We start from the raw sequence: 19858 nt of genomic DNA, 5'->3' as shown, positions 1-19858 counted from the left end.
ATCACACACCAAAAAAAAAAAAAAAATCATTTTCAGGGAAATCTGAAAATATTACCCAAAAGAAGATATCACTTTAAGATTTATGTCCTACCTCATCTCACACTTTATTTTTCTTTTACAAATATTTGCAATGCTAAGACTAGAAATTATTAATATGGCAAGGAAGAACTTGAATAAAAAACTAAGTCTGCAAATTATTGAAGAAGCTATTTCATAAAAGAAGCTCTTCTCAAAGTCAGAAATGCTGCTGGAGACCAAAGTTATTTGTACTGCTAGAGTGATAATTTGAGAGTCATTAGTAATATTCTGTGTGATAATCTGCCATAATCAGTTTCAGTTTGACTTCTAAGTAATGCCCCTCCTTTATCCATAAGCCACGACCAAATATGATACAACCTAGAAAATTGGTTGAGTAAAGAAAAGACTGTCATTAAATATGTGATTACTTTCACGCCTGGATTCAGGCAGTTTCTTCGTATTTGGTAAAGTTTGTGTTTGTTATATCTAGTTTGTGGCTATAATGAAAGTTTAAAATACTTAAGTGTCCCTGCACCAAGGTTTATTAGAAACTGCCTATTTTTAGTTGTTTCCTACCATTCCCACTAGCTCCCCAGATTTCCTGGCACAATAGCCACCTTCCACTTGGCTTAGGAAGCCTTTGTAGCAGAACAGCACCCCCAACCTAATGATCTCAGACTGTGTGTGTGTGTGTGTTTAAAGTATCCATTTTTCTTTATAAGAAAGAGATCCTAAAATCCCCTGCCATTTTGGGCACTTCTTTGGGTAATATAGGTTTTGTTAAATAATCCCTCTTTAAAGCAAGAAACTTAATTGATTATTTCAGGTGTTACTGTCAAGAATAAGGTTTGACTTCCCCGACGCACAATGATGGAAAGTGAATCATTGTCCTTAACAGCTTCTATGACATCCGCTGTGGTTGTAACAGGTTGCCCATTTATGCTGACAATTATATCATGGTCTCTCAACCCCGAGCTGGGAAAAAAGAAAGAAAAAAAGTGTGAAAATATGAGTTTTACTTGTCTCCATCTAGAATGTAATGTCTCTGTTACAGCAATACAATTTTGCTTACACTAAACATATAAACCAGGAAACTAGAAATAATTTAATCCTTCCAAATATGAAGGAACTTCTGTGACATGTCTTGTAAAATCACTTGGAAGACAACAATCCCATTTACCTTTAGAAAATTAATAGTCCATCAGAAACAGGGTAGTAAGTTTGCTACTCTCATATATCAAATTTGATTTGGAATGGAGAGTTTAGCTTCTATGCATTTCTATGCATTTCTTGACTTCTTTTCACCTCAAGCACATTCCTACTCTCACTAGCAAAAGTGCAAAGACCAGGCAACACAATTTTCACCACAGTTGTACTCCAATCAGTTCGATTTGAACAGTTCACAGTTTATGGAACTGGAGAGTATGCTGAGCTGCCTTATAGAAGTTCTGCTTCAGTAAATCAAAATCCAGTCAAACTTCCAAGTCTAAATATTAAACTTTGGGGTCTAAGCTCCTTTTCCCCAAAGCTGTGATTGTATTCAGTTTCCAACATATATGCTTCACACAGAATATATATTCTAGAAATAAAGAACAGCTCCCAATACAAAACTGCAGTAAATATGTAGCCAGGCTTGTGATCTGCCTTAAAGGTTAAAATAAACTGAAAGAGGGATATCAAATGACTCCTGAAGACATAACTAAGAGAATGGAGATTAAAGAATTAATGGGGAGCACAGGATAAAATGACAATGTAGAAAGATTACCAAAATATGTGAAGCTTAAAAAGAAAATAGGAAGGGCTGGGGGCTGGGGATATAGGTCAGTGGTAAATTATGTGCTTAGCATCTGCATGGCCCTGGATTCCTAATACCAAAAAAAAAAAAAAAAAAAAGAAGAAGAAGAAAAGAGGAAATTTAAAGCATGAGGTTTTGAAGAAACGCTTTAAACCTTAAGAGCAAGAATGGTTTAGGGGAATAACTTGGGCCACGTGCATAAAGAAAGAGGAACTTAATTCATAAAAGTTCTATGAGTGGGAAAAGAAGAAAGAAACCTGTGAGTTATTATAGAGTGTCTATTATGCATCAAATGTGAAGAACTAAGCTCAAAACAGGATAAATGGCCTTCCCCATATCACAGAACTTCTAAGAGTCTAAAGTAGGCTTTGATCCTGGGTCTTTCAGACTTGAAAAAGCTATCTTCTTGCCACTAAATCACTCAAGAAAGAGAACAGCAGCCACAAAAACAGTATAATAAAGGGGTTAAGCCAGAGTCCACCTCCCAGCTCTCTGACCTATTGTTTAACTGTTAATCAACATCTATGTACCACAGCTACTTACTTCCCTGTAAAATAATACCCATATCATAAAACTACTGGGGGCTCAAACAAGTATGTAAAAAACACTTTAAGCTGGGCACAATGGTATGCACCTATAGTCACAGCCATTCAGGAGGCTGATGTGGGAGGATCACCAGAAGCCAGCAGTTTGAGTCCAGGCTGGGCAACATAGTGAGACTCTACTTCATCTCAAAATAAATAAATAAATATATAAATAAATAATATATATATATATATGCATACACAAAACACTTTAAATAAATATATGCACACACAATATATATATGCACACACAAAACATACTAAAGTGAATGAGATGTAGTAAATGCTTCCTAAGTGCCAGCTGTTATTATTGTAACTATTATTATTATTATTATTATTAGGTATAAGTAGAGGAAAGCCAGAAAGGAGGGATTTCCATTTATCAGGGATTTCTAGCAGTAATTCTTACTTCTAACATACATACAAACCATCTAGGGATTAAAATGCAGGTTTAAAATGCAGATTCTGGCTGTAAAATAGTATGTTCTTGGCTTGCTAAAGACCCTAGATTTGATTTTCAGCAGGGAACCCGGGGTGGGAGGAGAAAGAAGGAAGAGGTGAAAGAGAAAATGCAGGAGGTTCAGTGGCTGGAGGGTGCAGCTGTGATTATTCCTTTCTTATTGGCTCCAGTTGATTCTACTTGCCACTGGTTTCAGACCATATTTTTTATTCTAATTTGTTGTATATGGCAGCAGAATGCATTGCAATTCATATTACACATATAGAACACAGTTTTTCATATCTCTGGTTATACACGAAGTATAGTCACACCATTCGTGTCTTTATGCATGTACTTAGGGTAATGATCAGACCAAATTTTGAGTAGCAACAACTTAGAAAGTTAAAAGGAGACTCTTTGGCCCTCGACCAGAAGTTTAAAATAAGGAAGTGAGAGCAGAGCAGGAATGAGGAAAGTCTATTAAGGCCTGTGACAAACCAGATTTAGTAACACATGACCCAGCATTTAGCCATGCTGAAGGTTAGTATGGATGAATTTTCCCCCTATAAAAGAGTTGATAGTCTAAACAGATTTCTGAGCGCTTAAAAAATAAAAACAGTCAGGCTGGGATGTTGCTCAAGCCGTAGTGCGCGTGCGGCCCTGGGTTCAAGCCTCAGCACCACATAAAATAAAGATGTTGTGTCCACCGAAAACTAAAAAATAAATGTTTAAATAAATAAATAAAAACAGTGAGGAAGAGGTTATGTAGATGTGCTAGAGCAGGAGAATAATACTTGTAGGAAAAGCCACCTCTTTCCTAATATTAATAGTCCCACAATGAAACCAGCTGGAGAAACTTCTTTGGGGGACTGTTCTAACCATTGATTTGAGATGCAGATTTCAGCACTGGCCTCTCATACTGCCATCTAGAGTCCAAACAAAAAGGTGTTTTTTAAAAACCAACGATATGTACGAAGACCTTTAACACTCTGGATTCTTCCCGTTCTTATCAACTGATAGTTAATTATTTAACTATTTAAACTATTTAATTACCATTAGTTGATTGTCACAAATACCTAATACTTATTAATTACTTAATACTATAGGAGTTCATTGTTATTAATTAATATCGATTTTTAAATTTTTTTTTTAGTTGTGATTGGACACAATACCTTCATTTTATTTATTTATTTTTATGTGGTGCTGAGGATGGAACCAGCGCTTTGCAATTACTAGGCGAGCACTCTACCAATGAACCACAACACCTGCCCATAAATATTGATTTTTTTAACTTTTTTTTAGTTGTAGATGGGCACAATATCTTTATTTTTTTATTTATTTATATTTATGTGGTGCTGAGGATCAAACCCAGTGCCTCCAGTCGAGCCCAATGCCTCATTCATGCTAGGCAGGCACTCTGCCACTGAGCTACAACTCCAGCCCCATAACTATTGACATTGAAAGAGTAGATTTGAGGGCTGGGAATGTAGCTCAGTGGTAGAATTCTTGCTTAGCACCGGGGAAAAAAAAAAGAAGATTTGATAATTCCTACCAAAATTAATTTAAACATAGGTTATTAACTCATAATAGCACTTTCCAATAGAAACATAATGCAAACCACATGTCATTTTATATATTCTAGTAGCTACATTTTTTAAAAAAAGGTTTAAGCAAATATAATTAATTTTAATGGTGTCTCCTATTTAACTCAGTACACCTAAAAAATTATCATTTTAACATGTAATAAATACTTTTAAATTTTTGATAGGTATTCTACACTCTGAGTTACAGGAAAATTTTTTAAATCTGCCCAGACAACACATGCTCAATATGCCATTATAGGATAATAATATCTTACAGAACATACTAAATAAAATGAAATACTGTCTTTCTAAAACATATATAATACACATGTGTGTGTGTGCGTATTACACTGCTTCTGGGATTTTTCACTTTTCATGTCAATTAAAATTAAATAAATTTTAAATTTAGTTCCTGATTCACAGTGGCCACATTTCAGATGTTCAACACACACCATGTGTAGGTTGTGGCCACAGTATTAGAGCAAGTCTAAAATCTCACATGCCTTTGCCATGACACACATCTAAATATAACATGCAAGGGCTGAGGATATAGCTGTTGATAGAGTGCTTGCCTTGCATGTACAAGTCCCTGGGTTCAATCCCTCAGCACCACCAAAAAAAAAAAAAAAAAACAAAGGCCTGCAATTTGCTTACCTTTCAGCAGCTGTTCCTTGAATTACTTCATATACAAAAACCCCAGAACTCACATCAGGGACATCTGGATTTTGCCTTTTCATTTCTTGAAGAAGGCTAGAAGTGACAAGGTTAGCAAACAATGACATCATCTGCTGAGCCCTGATACAAACCTGGAATTCTTAGTAGGTACTCTGTCTGCTTAAGGTTCACAGGCACCCACGAGAATCCCTGCCAATCATGATCATTCTCCCCTGGGTGCTGTCCAATCCTCCATGCTAAAGCCTAGAAAATCACTGAGTATGATCTAATACAGCCCGAGGGAGAGAACAGTGAATGCTGATGCACGATGAGGCAGACACATACCCTATGACAAATAGACCCTCTGGTCACAGGAGTACACTCACTGAAGTCCAAATGTTTTCACTTTCCTATTAAGACTATCCAGCTATGGTTTTTGCCTCTGAGAAATAACCCAGATGTGGTCAAACTCATGCTTACTTCAGAGTGAGGGGCAGCATTCGCAGACCCAGATATTTCTTCTGCAAAGGAGCTTTTCCTAGAAAGGAAAATTGTAATGTGTGACTAACAAAACTTCTTTTCTTTTGGCAGAGCTTAAAGACACCCAAATCCCAGAATTTCTGCTCTTATAGCTGCCCTTGCACACTGCCTGCTGTGAAATACATGCTTCAGAGGACGTTTCCCCTCCCCACCTCCAGCCCATGGGTTTCAATTCAAGGGCCTTTGGGTACACCTCACGCTTGGTTTTGTGCCTAGTCCCCCAATACAGCCACCCAAACCCACCATTATAAGCTCTGAGAACTGATGATCCAGCATGTAGAACTCAAACGGCAATCTCCATTAGAGACTGAGTCAGTTCCTGAAAAACAAGAGAGAACAAAAAAGCCCAACTACCTTCACCTTTCAACTGGCGCTCGTGATAGTCTGCCAAGAACTGTCTGATGCGATCTGAGGGAATCGCGAAAGAGATTCCTGCAGTCACTTTCAGGGTGTTTATGCCAATCACATCACCATCCTGGCAAGGAAGGGGACATCATTCAGTCATGAAGCTTTGCAAACTGAACAGTGCAAAAATCAGGAAAGCGCATGTGTTGGGGGCGGGGGAAGTAGTCACTTAGGATCAAAAACAGAGTTGAGAGGAAATTTGCATGTCTTCAATAGAGAGTATGTTACTTTACATGGCAATTAGTGCAATAGGACAGGGAAGAGAGGGGAGGTGTACTGGGGTAAAAGTTACTGCTTCCTGATCAAAGTGTCAAAGCTGCTGATGACTGCTTTCTCTCTTTATTTATCTTGAGCTCATTTTTTTCTTCAGTAAATTACATTGATTCTTAAATGTGAGCCACACTTTGGATTTTGACACAAGAGGACGAGGAGTATTTGCCTTTTTATTACTTAAGTGAAACTAAAAATAAACATGGAAAAAGACAAAAAGCTGTTGGATATTCAGCAACATTCAGAAGAATTAGCAAAACTGATCTTAGTGAACAAATGTCTGCTCAACCAAAGTTATGAAGTAGAAAATACTTTCGGGCTAGAGCTGTGGCTCAGTGGTAGTGCACTTACTTGCCTGGCATGTATGAAGCACTGGGTTCGATTCTCAGCATCATGTATAAATAAATAAAGGTCTATCAACAACTAAAAAAAATATTTAAAAAAGAAAATACTTTCCTCTTGCCAGGCCTCATGGAACATGCATGTAAAACATGGGAGGTTGAGGCAGGAGGATTGCAAATTCAAGGCCAGCCTCAGCAACTTAGTGAAACCCTCAGCAATTTAGTGAGACCCTATCTCAGAATAAAAAGTAAAAATGACTAGGGATGTAGCTCAGTGGTAAAGCATCCTGGGTTTAATTCCCAGTACTAAAAGAAAAGAAAAAAAAAGAAAAGAAAAAAAAAGAAAAAGAAAAGAAAGAGACTATTTTCCTCTTCATTCACTTTCTCATCCTTTAGCCCTTGTTAGTAATGGTAATGATAAAAAAGAGAGAGAGAGAGAGAGAGATTTTTGATTGTAGGAACATACAGATTGTAATTCAATAGGTCTGGAATATGGCCAGTGAATTTCATCCTTGGCCTAGTGAACTCTTTGTTTAATGGAGAAGGCAGGCCCCCAAAATTACATGCAATGTTATAAGTAAACAGTGCTCAACCATTTCACATACAGTTAATTCTCTTAAAAGCAAATGTAGTATGTAAAGAATAAGCAAAAGCAATCAGTTCCAAGGGACTTAGAAAGCATGAGTCAAACTGCATTGTATTCAGTTGTATTTTCACATGTATTTGAGCAATTTAAAACCCTGGCATTTCCACTAGAGACACTCCATAAAATTTAAAAAAGAAATACATAAAAGAACAATGGATTCTGGTTGGTACTTTTTTTTGTCATCAATAAGCAGGTCAAGACTAAACACCTGGACAGAGCACATTTTATAATTAGCATTTCTAGATGAGGAACAGCTCTTCATATGTACCAGGTGAGTCTTGAAGAATACACATTACATAGCACGGTTGATCCTTTGGTTTAAATCCAGGCTTTTGGTAACTATCTAATGAAAACAGAAAGCATGTGGAAGAGGAAACCTTCAAGGTAAGCACAGCCAAAACCCTGGTGCTTTTGGGGGGATGAGATCACACACCAGGATGATAAATCCATCATAGATATTGAATGTTTTCCTAACCATTTACTTAAATCCAAGAATAGAAAAGCATTTTTCCACAACTCTCTACACAAGAGTAGCTCCCAAATTTGCATCATAGAATTTGGAAAGTTTTTGAAAGTTAGGAAGAAATATGAAGCAACAAGAAAAATGGCCACTTACCAAGTTCACCAAAGGCCCCCCAGAATTTCCATGCTAAAGATAGAAGTTGAAAAAACCATCAATAAAGCCAATGAATATAGTTCTCCGTGTCATTTATACATAGTTCCTAATGAAGCTTATCAGAAGCAGCCTGCTCTAGTGAGCTCCTGTTCTACCAAGGCAGGCAAAATTGTGTCACCTATCATCCCCAATACTGAAGTCAGTATAGGTGAAGACCAATGCTAAAGGACCCCACACACTACAGTAGTGATGGCCTTTATGTCTAACCCTGAGAGACCATCTGATAGTATGAATGCTAATTATCACATCCAACAGGCTCAACTCTAACTACACGAGCATTCCATTCCTCTCCTAGGGTCTAACTGACCTCTTAGCATACAGAAAGGCCAAAGGGAAAAGAGGTTGCTCTGAAGTCTTCTCACTATATACTACCAGTGTCTTTTGCGCTGAGACTAGACTTCCTAAGTGACTTACATTAATGATGGCATCAGTCTGTATGTAGTCCATGTCTGAGTCCTTCAGCCCCAGCTCTTTGCCCCCTCGCTGTGTGGTGCTGACAATCCCTGCAGTCACCGTGTTCTGTAGAGAAAATGGGCTGCCCAAGGCCACCACAAATTCTCCAGCCCGAAGGTCAGATGATCTTCCCAGCAGCAACACAGGGAGGTCAGTCTGCACATAGGTGAGGAGGGCCGAGGAGAACAGAAAGGGTAAAGAACAAATCCAAACCAGAATCAACCAATGTTTGCATATAGCACACCAATGACACCATCTTTGTCATTTTGGCCCTTATCTAAGAAGTACCCTCTCATACATGTTTTTTTTTTTTTTTTGATTGCCTTCTTTCTCAAAGTCCAACAACCACCAAGCTCTTATTTGTTAAGGTGATCAGGATCATCTCTGAGATTATTGTTTCATAGAAATCACAATTAGTAAACCACCAGCGAAGCAACTGATGGACATGAACGGACATTAACAATGCACTTAGCACCATTCCAGCTCAACTGTAGACAGTGACTAAGCCACCAACAAGAAGGAGATCACCCAGAACAGCAATTCTCAAACTGTAATATGCACATGAAACACCTGGGGATCTTATCAAACGCATTTCTGGCCAGGCACAGGGACCCATGCCTGTAATCCTAGCTATCTGGGAGGCTAAGGCAAGAGGATTGCGAGTTGGATGTCAGTCTCAGCAATTTAGCAAGACCCTGTCTCAAAATTAATTTTTTTTAAAGTTTAAATGTTCTCAGATGACATGTTGATGCTTTTAGGATATACACCACTCTTTGTGTAGCAAGGACCTCAAAGTCTGCCTTAGCAGCTTTGAGCCAATTGCAATAATTTCTGGTATCTTAAACAGAAAAATTATTTTCTCAGAATCAGCATCTGCTGAAGAAAAATCACAGAAGAGTGAGAGCTAATTAATATAGATTATCAGAGATGTACAGACAGGTATGAAAGAAAATTTAAAAAAGAGGGAGTGAAAAACAGGAAAAAAAGCATATACTAGATAAAAAAGAATGTAGTGTGGGAGCAAGGGAAACAATATATCAGCAAATAGAAGAAAATACACCAACTCTGACTTGGCTTCTAAATACTTACATTTGGCTCAATCTTAATCAGTGCAAGATCCAACTTATGGTCAATGTCCTTGACAGTGGCTTCATACTGGACCCCACTTTGAAGCTCCACCTGGATCCGATGCTGGTTAGTGAGGACATGAGCATTGGTAACAATGAGCCCATCCTCGGACACTATGAACCCAGAGCCACTGGATGCAGGCATTTCCTTGCCGCTGAGAGGTGACCTGTCTCCATAAGACAACAATATAAGCCGAGGGCAGGAAGCTCAGGGACTCCAGCCACCATCTGTGAATCATGGGAACCTGACATTTATTAAGCCTATCGCCATCTCCATTTCCTCAGACATTTTACTTTTCGCTGTCAGTTTTCATCTTCTCCACATGTAAATGTACTGCATGTATCCTGCCCTGGCCATCTCTGGTGAATATGATTGAAAGCTGGTTCCAACTCCCCTTTTTTCCGAGGCAATGCTCCCTCTTCAGAGCTGGTCAGTGCAGCACTTTGTGAGTCCTCTGCTGCAGAGAAGCCAAACCTAATCCTAATATTGTGGGGATATATTGCCACAGGTTCAAGAACTCAGGCAGGTAGGGAATCCAATGGTTCTGGTTCTGGCTTAGTTTTCACTACAAATTAGCCTTGTGGCATAAGATAAATTTTTTCCTCAGGCCAGGCATAGTGGCACATGCCTGTAATCCCAGCAGCTTCAGAGGCTGAGGCAGGAGGATCACAAGGTCAAAACCAGCCTCAGCAACTTAGCAGGACCCTGTCTCCCCCTCCCACACTGGGGATTGAACCCAGTGGCACTTAACCACCGAGCCATATCCACAGCTCTTTTCTGAATTTTATTTAAACACAGGGTCTTACTGACTTGCTTAGGGCCTCACTAAATGGCTGAAACTGGCTTTGCACCATGGCTGGCGGGACTCTGTCTTTCAATGAAATATTTTAAAAGTCTGGGGATATATGGCTTGGTGCTTAAATGCTCCTGGGTTCAATCCCTGGTACAAAAAAAAAAAAAAAATCTGCCCCCCTGGATTTGGATTTGCTGGATTTGGATTTGCTGGATTTGGATTTGCTGGATTTGGATTTCCTTGCATGCAAGTGATGGGGTTGGGCAAGATCACCAAGATTCCTACTGGCTTCAAATTTTATCTTTGGGGCATGAGGGAGAAAGAAACCTCAGGCACCTGAGTATGCAGAAATAGCTCAGATTTGGAGGCCAGAATCCTTGTGTCCTTGTGCCTCTGCTTCTTATCTAAATAGCTTTGAACAGATTTTTTTGTTGTTGTTGTTGTTTTATTTTTGTTGTTGTTGTTTGTTTTGTTTGTTTGTTTGTTTTTGAGGTGCTGCAGATGGAACCCAGGGCCTTAGTACATGCTAAGCAAGCACTCTGCCACTGAGTTCCATCCCCTGCACCTCGGTTTCCTCACAGTGGTTTTTGTTTGTTTGTTTGGTTGGTTGGTTTAAGATTCAATGATGCTTGTAAAGGCCCTTGAGTAGGTAAGGCAGTGGGAAGCAGTATTGGGTAATTGATCCTCCTGTGTCTTTTACCTGCGAAACAGCTGCAGGTGAACCACAGATGGCGCCACCTTCTCCACCACCTCGGCGATGAAGTTGTATTTGCTTCGGACCCTGCCTGCGCTTCTGGTCCCTGTGAAGAAATGCTCCATGCTTGGGGCAGAGGGAGCCTGGCTCCTCTGCAATATCAGGTGTAATATCTCATTCATATCTTCCCATCCATTATCCTCCTCCCTGGTTCTCTTTCCGTCCCCTCCCTCTCCTCCCGCCCCCTCCCTCTCCTCAGGCTTCCCACTCCGCCTGTGGACTGCGGCCCCATACACCAACACCTCAAGAGAGCCAGACCTGTCACACCAATTGGAAAATAATTACAAAGGGAAGACAGTATTCAAAAGGCGAATGGGGAGAAACCGCGTGGTAACTGGTAAAGAGACACCTATTAAGGAGGAAAGAAAATCAGAAACAAACAACAAAAAAAGTTGAATCCCCGGGGCAAATAAAACAGTGAGCCGCATGCGGACTGTGGGATTGAAACGAGGGAATGAATAATTATGCTGAAATTCAAGGATTGGGGTATTGCTCAGTGGTAGAGCACTTGCCTAGTACGCCCGAGGGTGCTACCCGCAGTCCCCCCAAGAAAACCGGGCGTTGATGGGTCGGTAGCCGGGGCGGTGGCACACGACTCTTATCCTAGCTACTCCGAAGACTGAGGTGGGAGAATCGCTTGAGCCCAGGAGTTCGACAACAGCCAGAGCAATAGAGGAAGAAGAAAAAAAGTTCCAAAAAAGTGTTCCGAGTCGGGACACTCCTGGGTTCAATCCCTAGTACCAAAAAAAAAAAAAAAGATCTGCCCGCTGGATTTGGATTTGCTGGACAAATCCAAATTTATCCTTGCGCTCACCTGGATCCCCGCAGTACCCTTTCTGCACCGGCACAGCTGGAAGCGCGCCACGGAGACGCGCGGCGCGGTTCTCCGCGCGGAGCGCGCACAGACTGGCATAGGTGCGCCCGTCGCTGCCGCACACCGCCGCCCCTGTCGCCGGGCAGCCGCAGGTGCCCAGCCAGGGGCCGCCGACGTACTCCTGGCTGAAGGGCGCGCCACATTTCAGCCCAGGGCGGCAGGGCAGGCCTCGCGCCCCGCCGCAGGCTTCGCCCTCAGCTGCAGCACAGACGCGGCAGCAACGGCAGCGGTCGAGCACTGGTGTTGTCCCCGCGGAACAGGTGGGCAGCGGAGGACAGCGCGTCGGCTCGCAGACCACGGGGCAGGGCAGCAAGGCTCTGGATCTCCTTGCCTCGACCCTGGCCACAGGTACCGGGGTCAACAGCAGCCACAGCAGAAGGAACTGTACGAGCCCAGCTGGCTGCAGCAGAGGTCTACTCATCTTGCTTTCTTCTTCGCTTGCACTTTTCCAGTTACTTCACTCTGGACTCACAAGCTGGCCTAAGATGAACAACACTTTCCTGGCCAGGTTGCCTGCCGCCTCCACCAGCCTCCAGGCTTTAAGGGGCAGAGCCTGGCAGACCTCTCCGTACACACACCCATACATCACCCACCACCCGTCCCGCCCCAGGTTCAGGGCCACCCCCAAGCACTGCTGGCAGGTCCGTAGCCCTTTCCTGAGAAGAGATCTACACCATGAACCCCGCCCGTTAAAGCAATACTGAGGACAAACTGACAAGAGCCATCACCCACCCAAGGTCAGTATTAAGAAAACACACAACCGTATTACAGTATTTCACATGGTTTTATTACAAAACAAGCAACAAAACAGTTTTAGAAAATTATTTTTGCTACATACCAATTAGGAGATCACATAAAATGAGAAGCATAACAGTTTCCATGCACTCAGCTCAGTGCTTGCAGCGAGTGCATTTCACAGCTGAAACAGTTTGGTTCAACATAACACAACATCATGCCACATCTTCATAAGCAGAGGGGGAAGGGGTCACATAATATGTTTTTGCCAAACAGTTGCTTCATTCAAACTCTACCTATCGCTTGTGACTGAAATTGCTGCAGGCAATAACACAGAAAAAAAAAGGACCAAGGGGAAAAAAGGATGTTGGTAGAAAATATTTAATAAACCTGCTCATTTCTGACATGTTTAAAGTTAATAAAGAAAGATGACTTGAGAAATTAAATTTCCAAAATGCTATTAATGTGTCCATATACCTGTTTATCTGGTTAACACTGAAAACAAACTCATCATACCCCCTGCTTACCTACTGAATCTGCTATTTATTTATGGGGTCATTTTAATACATATCAGAGCACATTTACATTCAGAGAGAAAAAACCCCAACTTTTTCTTCCAGTAAACTAAGACTCTACACCTTAAATCTACTCTTTCTCATATGAGCTCAGCATTCTGCTCTGAAGTAGAAGTATAACTCCACTATTTTGACCTGAGGTCATTCTCCAAGATGTGCCCCTACAATGTCTCACAGAAAGCAAAAGGGAAACTATTTTTACCAACTATCATCTCACCTTAAGTAAGCGAGTCCATCAAAGTTTTCAAGAATAATGGATGGTAAGCAGTTCAGCTATAGAAAAGACCACATGAAATACCATTACACATATGTGGGTCAGGACAACTTCAAAAGCCTCATGGAAAGAGCCAATTCAGGGGCTGGGGTTGTGGCTCAGCAGTAGAGTGCTGGCCTCGCAGGTGCAGGGTGCTGGGTTTGATCCTCAGCACCACATAAAAATAAAATAAAGGTATTGTGTCCAACTATAACTAAAACATAATATTAAAAAAAGAAAGAGCGAGCCAATTCAGATAAAGTTTCATTCCCCGAAGAAAAAGCTATACCTTTTTTAGTTCTTTTTTTAAAAAAAAATCCAGATTTAATCCAGAGCTTAAGCACTTAGCCACTAACCCCTATGGCACCCCCAACCCATTTTTTCTATTTGATTCAATTAAATGCTATGGTCATATATGTACCATCTTTGGCTCATATTAAAAGGCTCTGGTGTGAAACTGGCCAGAAGGTAAGAAATATGGACAAAGATGGAATTTTGAAATAAGGTTTGGGAATGCAATGCTTTTAGGCTTTATGGAAGTTATTTTTATTTTCCTGATATTGTAACTATGTTAATGATGTTCTAACTTGGAATTCCCAAGTATTCCTAAGTATATACCAATAAGAGTCCTTGTTTTCCCTTTATTAAGATAATACTAGCTGGATTATATTTAACACCCTTTCAAAACAGACTTTACTAAATGAGAATTCTATCAGCTTACTATAATGGTCAATTACTTAAGCAGTAGTAACCTAGCAGAGACTTACAAAAAGAAAATGGGTATATTTTCACAATTTAAACACCAAGAGATGACATCATTTCCATGAGTCAGGGAATGTTTGAAGAGATTTAAAACATTAATTTATTTTCATTAGTTCCACATCACATACTGTGCACTTGTATTTATCAGCCAAATAATTTTCTTGAGAAAAATCTGAAGGTGAAACCAGACAAGGAACTTTAAAAATCTGGAATGGCTTCTTAAAATCAGGCTATTCAAAGTAGGTTGATCACTCATAAATAAATAATTCCCAAACCAAGAATTTCTGAGGAAAAAGGTACACAAGAGTTTATTTTTAAAAGAAGATGGGAAGAAAAGAGAAAGATCCAGTAGATTTCTCTTTTTAGATTAAGACCACAAGACTAAACTTAAGTGAAGGACAGCTCCAACACAGTGAAATCAGAAAGAGTTCTCAATGTGAAACACATTTCAGAAAAACAGCACTACCTGGAAGAACATGATTCTTTTCAAAGCCACTAAAAATTTCTTCTTCAAGTGTTTTTGCTTCTGCATTAGATATGGACACAAGGAGGAGCCGGGATTTATTTAGGAAAAAATGCTTAGTCTCTTCCTCTAGTCACTATTTTCAATTAAAGTATAATTAACTGATCTAGCTGATGAAAGCTACTGATAGAAATAAGCCAAGTTCTCTATCCCTTTATGAAACCCTCCTAAGTTTCTGATAGCAAAAATGCACTAAAGAAACTGGATAGGCAAATGTGCCCAAGGACACTAGAAATAGTATCTTGTCCAGTAGAAGAAAATATGTCCTCAAATTTGTTTGGGCAACTCATCCTCCTGGGAAATCTCTATAGTCAGTAATTCGTAATCTCTAAATCAATGCTTTTATGCCCCATTTTTATTCCACTAAAATATAATCTCAAGATTATCTTTGTATTTCTCCACATGGAACCTCATCAGATTACAGGGTCTGATCATGCAAGCACACACAACTCCATCCAAAGGGCAACAGAAAGGACAAAAAGAAAGCAAATCTGCCAAGGTATATAATAAACAGCACTTAAAATTAGACAAATGTTGGCCCATCAAAAAGAGCTGTGAGGCAAGGACTCAAGGCAATCTGTCTTTACCAGAATAAAACTTTTCTCCTATCCAGAAAACATGGATCAAAAAACTTAGCAGGATGATCCATCTCTTCTCAGCACCTGCTTTTAACCTATCTAAAACTCTGAGATAGAGATTGATCTATCACACACATGAATTATCACACGCTTACCAACCCCACACATTCCAAGTAACACCATTATCAAGGGAAATGTCTGTTCTGTTCTCAACAGTCATAGTATTTAACACTGATATACCCGGTCCTTGGGGCCTGATAAAGAAACAATTCTAATGGGTCTGTTCCTCAATCTATAACATTTGGGGTCATAGCATCAAGAGAACAGAGTAATTTTCAAAACTGGCTCATGCAGTAGAGTTGAATTATTCCTCAGGCCTCACAAAAGATCCCCATCTCTTCTCCTGGGAGGTATCCTAGGGGACCCACCCTTGCAGACATATTCTAAAGGCCACCCTCCAGATTCTAAACACTACCTCTCAGAACGGCTCCCTGTCAAGCCAGAATCTGGGTTTTCCCCTACTCTGAAGCCTTTCAGCCTTTCAGCTGGGTTAGTTACCTGCTTCACAAACTTGAACCAATACATAGGTATGGACTAAAACCAGGTGACTGGCCTAAGAGCCTGTGCCCAGATTGAAAACAAAACAAAATAAAACAAAACAAAACAAAAAACTAAAAACAAGGACAAGGAAGTAAAACTTGGTAAGGGCGAAATGACTCCCAACCTCTTCAGGAACGGAGATGCTAAAGATAGCCCATCACACAAAAGACCTTGGAATAGATCAACAAGAGGCAAGCTGCTCTCTCTTCACTGAGTATGCCTACAGATCTAACCTAGTGATTTCCCCCAAATTAAATATACTGCATTGATAATACAAAAAAAGGGGAAAAAAAAAAAGCCACTTGGCTGGGCCCCTCCCACACAGCATCCACAGGAATATGAGTGCCATTAAGGGCTCTGACTGTCCTCCAACAAGGAGAGAAAATGAGCCACGGCCTCTTTCTCTCAAGTCCTCCCTCCCTCCCCCACTTCCTCCCACGGCACTGTGCTTCATCACACATCAGAGGTCCGTATGTTTTCATCATCAAGGTTGAACACAAAGGGTTTCTCCTTGGGGTGCTGGGGCTCTGATCTGTGCCTTATTCGGGAGCCTGACAACACCCCAGCAGTACTGCTCTCCCCAAGTCGAGGCATGAACAGAGAGTCCTCTGGAGTCTCTTCAGCTGGAAGCAGCTTTTCCCCAGCCTGGGGGACAGGTGTCCAGGGTTGCCAAGCAGAGGCCACAGAAGGGGCTTTGCAGAGGGTTTTCTTCTCTTCCACAGGTGGCCGCCCTCTGCAGAAGACAGAGTTAGGCCCCCCTGTGAAGCCGGAACTTCCAGGTCGAGTCAAAGAAATGGATCTGGAAAAGGATATGTCCTGGAAACAAAAAAAGGCAAGAAAAAAAACAAAGGAAAGTAAGAGCTTTTCCTGACAATGTTTATCCCAAAGCCCCAAGAAAAAATATCCACCCAGGATCACCACCTCATAGGTCCAGAGACACTTGTCTACAAAAATCAAATATGAGATATAAAATGATTGATTCATAATGGGGTAAGGGACAGGGAGCATGGGAGGAATAGACAAACTCTAGATAGGGCAGAGGGGAGGGAGGGGAAAGGAGGGGGCATGGAGTTAGAAATGATGGTGGAATCTGATGGACATTTTTATCCAAAGTACATGTATGAAGACATGAATTGGTGTGAACATACTTTATATACAATCAGAGATACGAAAAATTGTGCTCTATATGTGTAATATGAATTGTAATGCATTCTGCTGCCATTTATTTTTTTAAAAATCAATAAAATACATTTAAAAAAATCAAATACGTGTGGCAAAGCCAAGTACAATGGTTCGTACTACGCGGGAGGCTGAAGCAGGAGAAACACTTGGACCTAGGAGTTCAAGGCCAGCCTGAGCCACATAGTAAGATCCTGCCTCAAAAAATAAAAAAGTTAAAAGGTTCACCAGAATTCACTCCACGTGTATCAGGGTCTGTGTAGCATGGCGACCTAAAGAAACTCTATGTTTCTGACCAACAGTACCTCATTTCTTCCAACAACCAAAAAGAAAAACAAAAACAAAAATTAGTAGAAAGAGAAAAACAAGTCAGTCTGTGGCTTCAGCTGTATCTAGGGCCTGGGCTGCTTGCCTACATCACCAAATAAAACACACCCGCTCAAGGAGAAGTTCTCCAAGTTGACATGGTGCAACAGAAAGGAAGTGACTTACCCGGGGGTGGCACTTGAGGGCCTGGACAGCTGTCCCAATCTCCTTAATCCAGCTGTGCATGTCTTCTGGACTATCCGCCTGCAAAACACCCACAGCACTTATGGACATTTCTGGACTGTGATTTCAGCTTTCAAGACTCTGGCTCAACTTTGAGTTCATAAAATCACACCATTAGAGTTGGAAAGGATCTTGGAAATCATCTAGTCCAGTGGCTTGCAGGATTTGAAGGCATTTTCCTCTTGCAATATGTTATTCGACACCCAATAAATAAAATCCCTCAAAGTAGAGTTGTTATAAAGTGAGGCAGGGGCAGGGGCTGGGGTTGGGGGAGCTTAGTGCAGTGTCCCCCTGTTGGAAGTTCCTTGCTCTTCCTGGAAAAGAACTGACCCAAACTGCCCTCCTAGTTTTACAGAAAAGGAAAATGAGGCCCCAAAGGCCAAAGTTTAAGGTTTATAGCTGATCTAGATTTGAGTTCTTCTTACTCTCAATCTCAACATAGTTATTTTTCCACCATAATGATCTCAAGAGAATAATCCCACTTTCAATTTCATTAAAGTCAAATTCCTGTGCAAATCCAAGGTATGTATAATTCTATGCATGATCTCCAGAAATGGGGCTTTTATCAAGGCACACACTACTTGGGTCTGTCCTGAAAAAATCCATCCAGACTTCAAAAGTTGTGGATCTGGGAGACGTAAGTTTAAGAATATGCAGGACCATGCTGAGGAATCCAAGTATTTTCCCCAGAAATAACCTACTAACCCCAGAAGGGGGCAGCAGAGCCTCTGAAAAGAGGAAGAAAAATCAAGCAGTCTAGCCACTCACTACAGGCAGAGCTTCTCAGCACTTCACAGCTTGAGGTGAAGAGCTGAGTTCCAGTGAAATCTGCAGACGTTTACCAAGGGCCCTACGTAAGTGTTATATGCTCCAACAGATGCTAGCCACAGAGGTGAAAACTGGACTAAATCCCTGACCTCCAGAAAATGACATTTGTTAGGCTTCCTCTGGCACCTTCTCTGAGAGTCCCACACAACACAAACATGTATTTGCATGCATGTGCAACAGTTTGTACAAACATCACATTCCAACCCTCAAAGTTCTCCATGTCCTCGCCTTACTTCTTCCTTGCCCAAAATTATTCCTTTTATTTGCTTTCTATCAGTATAGAACATGACCAGGTTTGGTTTGGTTGATTAGCTTTGTAATCCTCAAATTTGCACTTACTCTTTCCTGTCACTTCAAAACAAACCCTCCTTAGTTGGACATGTGCAAAGACAGTGATCAAGGACACTAGGTCAAAAAGTGTGTAGCAACAAGGGCCCCGAGGTGAACACCTCTCACATGTGCTATGCCTGCAAATGTGTTTGCACAACAACCCCCCCGACTCTTTCCAGTTATTTGAAAACCTCGTAGTTTCCCAAGAAAAAGATAAATTCATCCTTAGTCCAAAATGATAACCAGGATAACAAGTCTCCAAACTTTTACTGATTAGAAATACCTTGTTCTATAGGTAGAACTAGTGGAAGCTCAATTAGGTAAAGATGTTTGAGCCTGTTTGATACTCTGTAAGGCTATTAGGAATTTTATTATTAATATTATATGATACGTGAGAAGAAAATAATGCATTAAATTCTACCATTTGTTCACTGCTCTCTCTCCCTGAGACCTTTTTCTCCTCAAACTGCATATAAATCATATTTAAAAAGATCAAATTGTCAGGATCAGATTATATAATATATAGGGAAAGAAAAAAAGGTTATTCAGAATTTGAATGAGATGGAGGTAATTGTTCATGAGGAGAAGAGCATTTACTAGGGCTTTTTCTTCTAGGGAAACAAATGATGATTTGGTACAGAGAATATTGGAAGACAAAGGAAAAGATAAACAGGAGCTGAGGGAAAAACAAACGTCTCCCATACACAAAGGAGATTTGACGTTTTCATTTAACAGACTGGAACATTCCCATGAGGCCAATCCAATAAGCTACTCTTTCCACCATCCTAGTAAAATGTCCCCCACCATGTCCAATGCAGGACTGAGGTATGTAGCTCAGTGGGAGAGTCCATGATTGAAATGTGCAAAGGCCCTGGTTCAATTCCCAGCACAAATATAATTTATATGTATATTATATATATAATTCAAAGAGAAAAGCAAGTATTTCAATTGATCCCATATAGAAAGAATATATATATATATATATATATATAT

At 40.6% G+C, this 19858-nt stretch overlaps 2 protein-coding genes across 7 annotated transcripts in view; both read right to left on the bottom strand.

Annotated features, from left to right (window-relative positions):
• Positions 1–827: 827 nt before the first annotated feature.
• Positions 828–12374, bottom strand: Htra4 (HtrA serine peptidase 4). The gene is made up of 9 exons (XM_026404708.1): positions 11894–12374; positions 11026–11125; positions 9494–9698; positions 8366–8560; positions 7892–7924; positions 5974–6088; positions 5554–5611; positions 5074–5169; positions 828–993 (listed from the first exon to the last, which is right to left on the bottom strand). The coding sequence occupies exons 1-9, from the start codon at positions 12372–12374 to the stop codon at positions 828–830; spliced, it is 1449 nt and encodes a 482-aa protein (XP_026260493.1).
• A 376-nt stretch (positions 12375–12750) lies between these two features.
• The window catches only part of Plekha2 (pleckstrin homology domain containing A2), an 83423-nt gene continuing 76315 nt past the window's right edge, over positions 12751–19858 (bottom strand). For all 6 annotated transcript variants that reach the window (XM_077792453.1, XM_026404686.2, XM_026404685.2 and 3 more), the window contains 2 exons: positions 17651–17728; positions 12751–16795 (listed from right to left, as the gene is read on the bottom strand). In XM_077792453.1, the coding sequence (XP_077648579.1) occupies positions 16433–16795; positions 17651–17728 (441 nt within the window). In that variant the 3' untranslated portion in view covers positions 12751–16432. The remainder of the gene's footprint in view (positions 16796–17650; positions 17729–19858) is intronic.

This window comes from Urocitellus parryii, chromosome 14 (assembly GCF_045843805.1).
Source record: "Urocitellus parryii isolate mUroPar1 chromosome 14, mUroPar1.hap1, whole genome shotgun sequence".
Classification (NCBI taxonomy): domain Eukaryota; kingdom Metazoa; phylum Chordata; class Mammalia; order Rodentia; family Sciuridae; genus Urocitellus; species Urocitellus parryii.
This window is presented reverse-complemented; position numbering and strand designations above follow the sequence as displayed.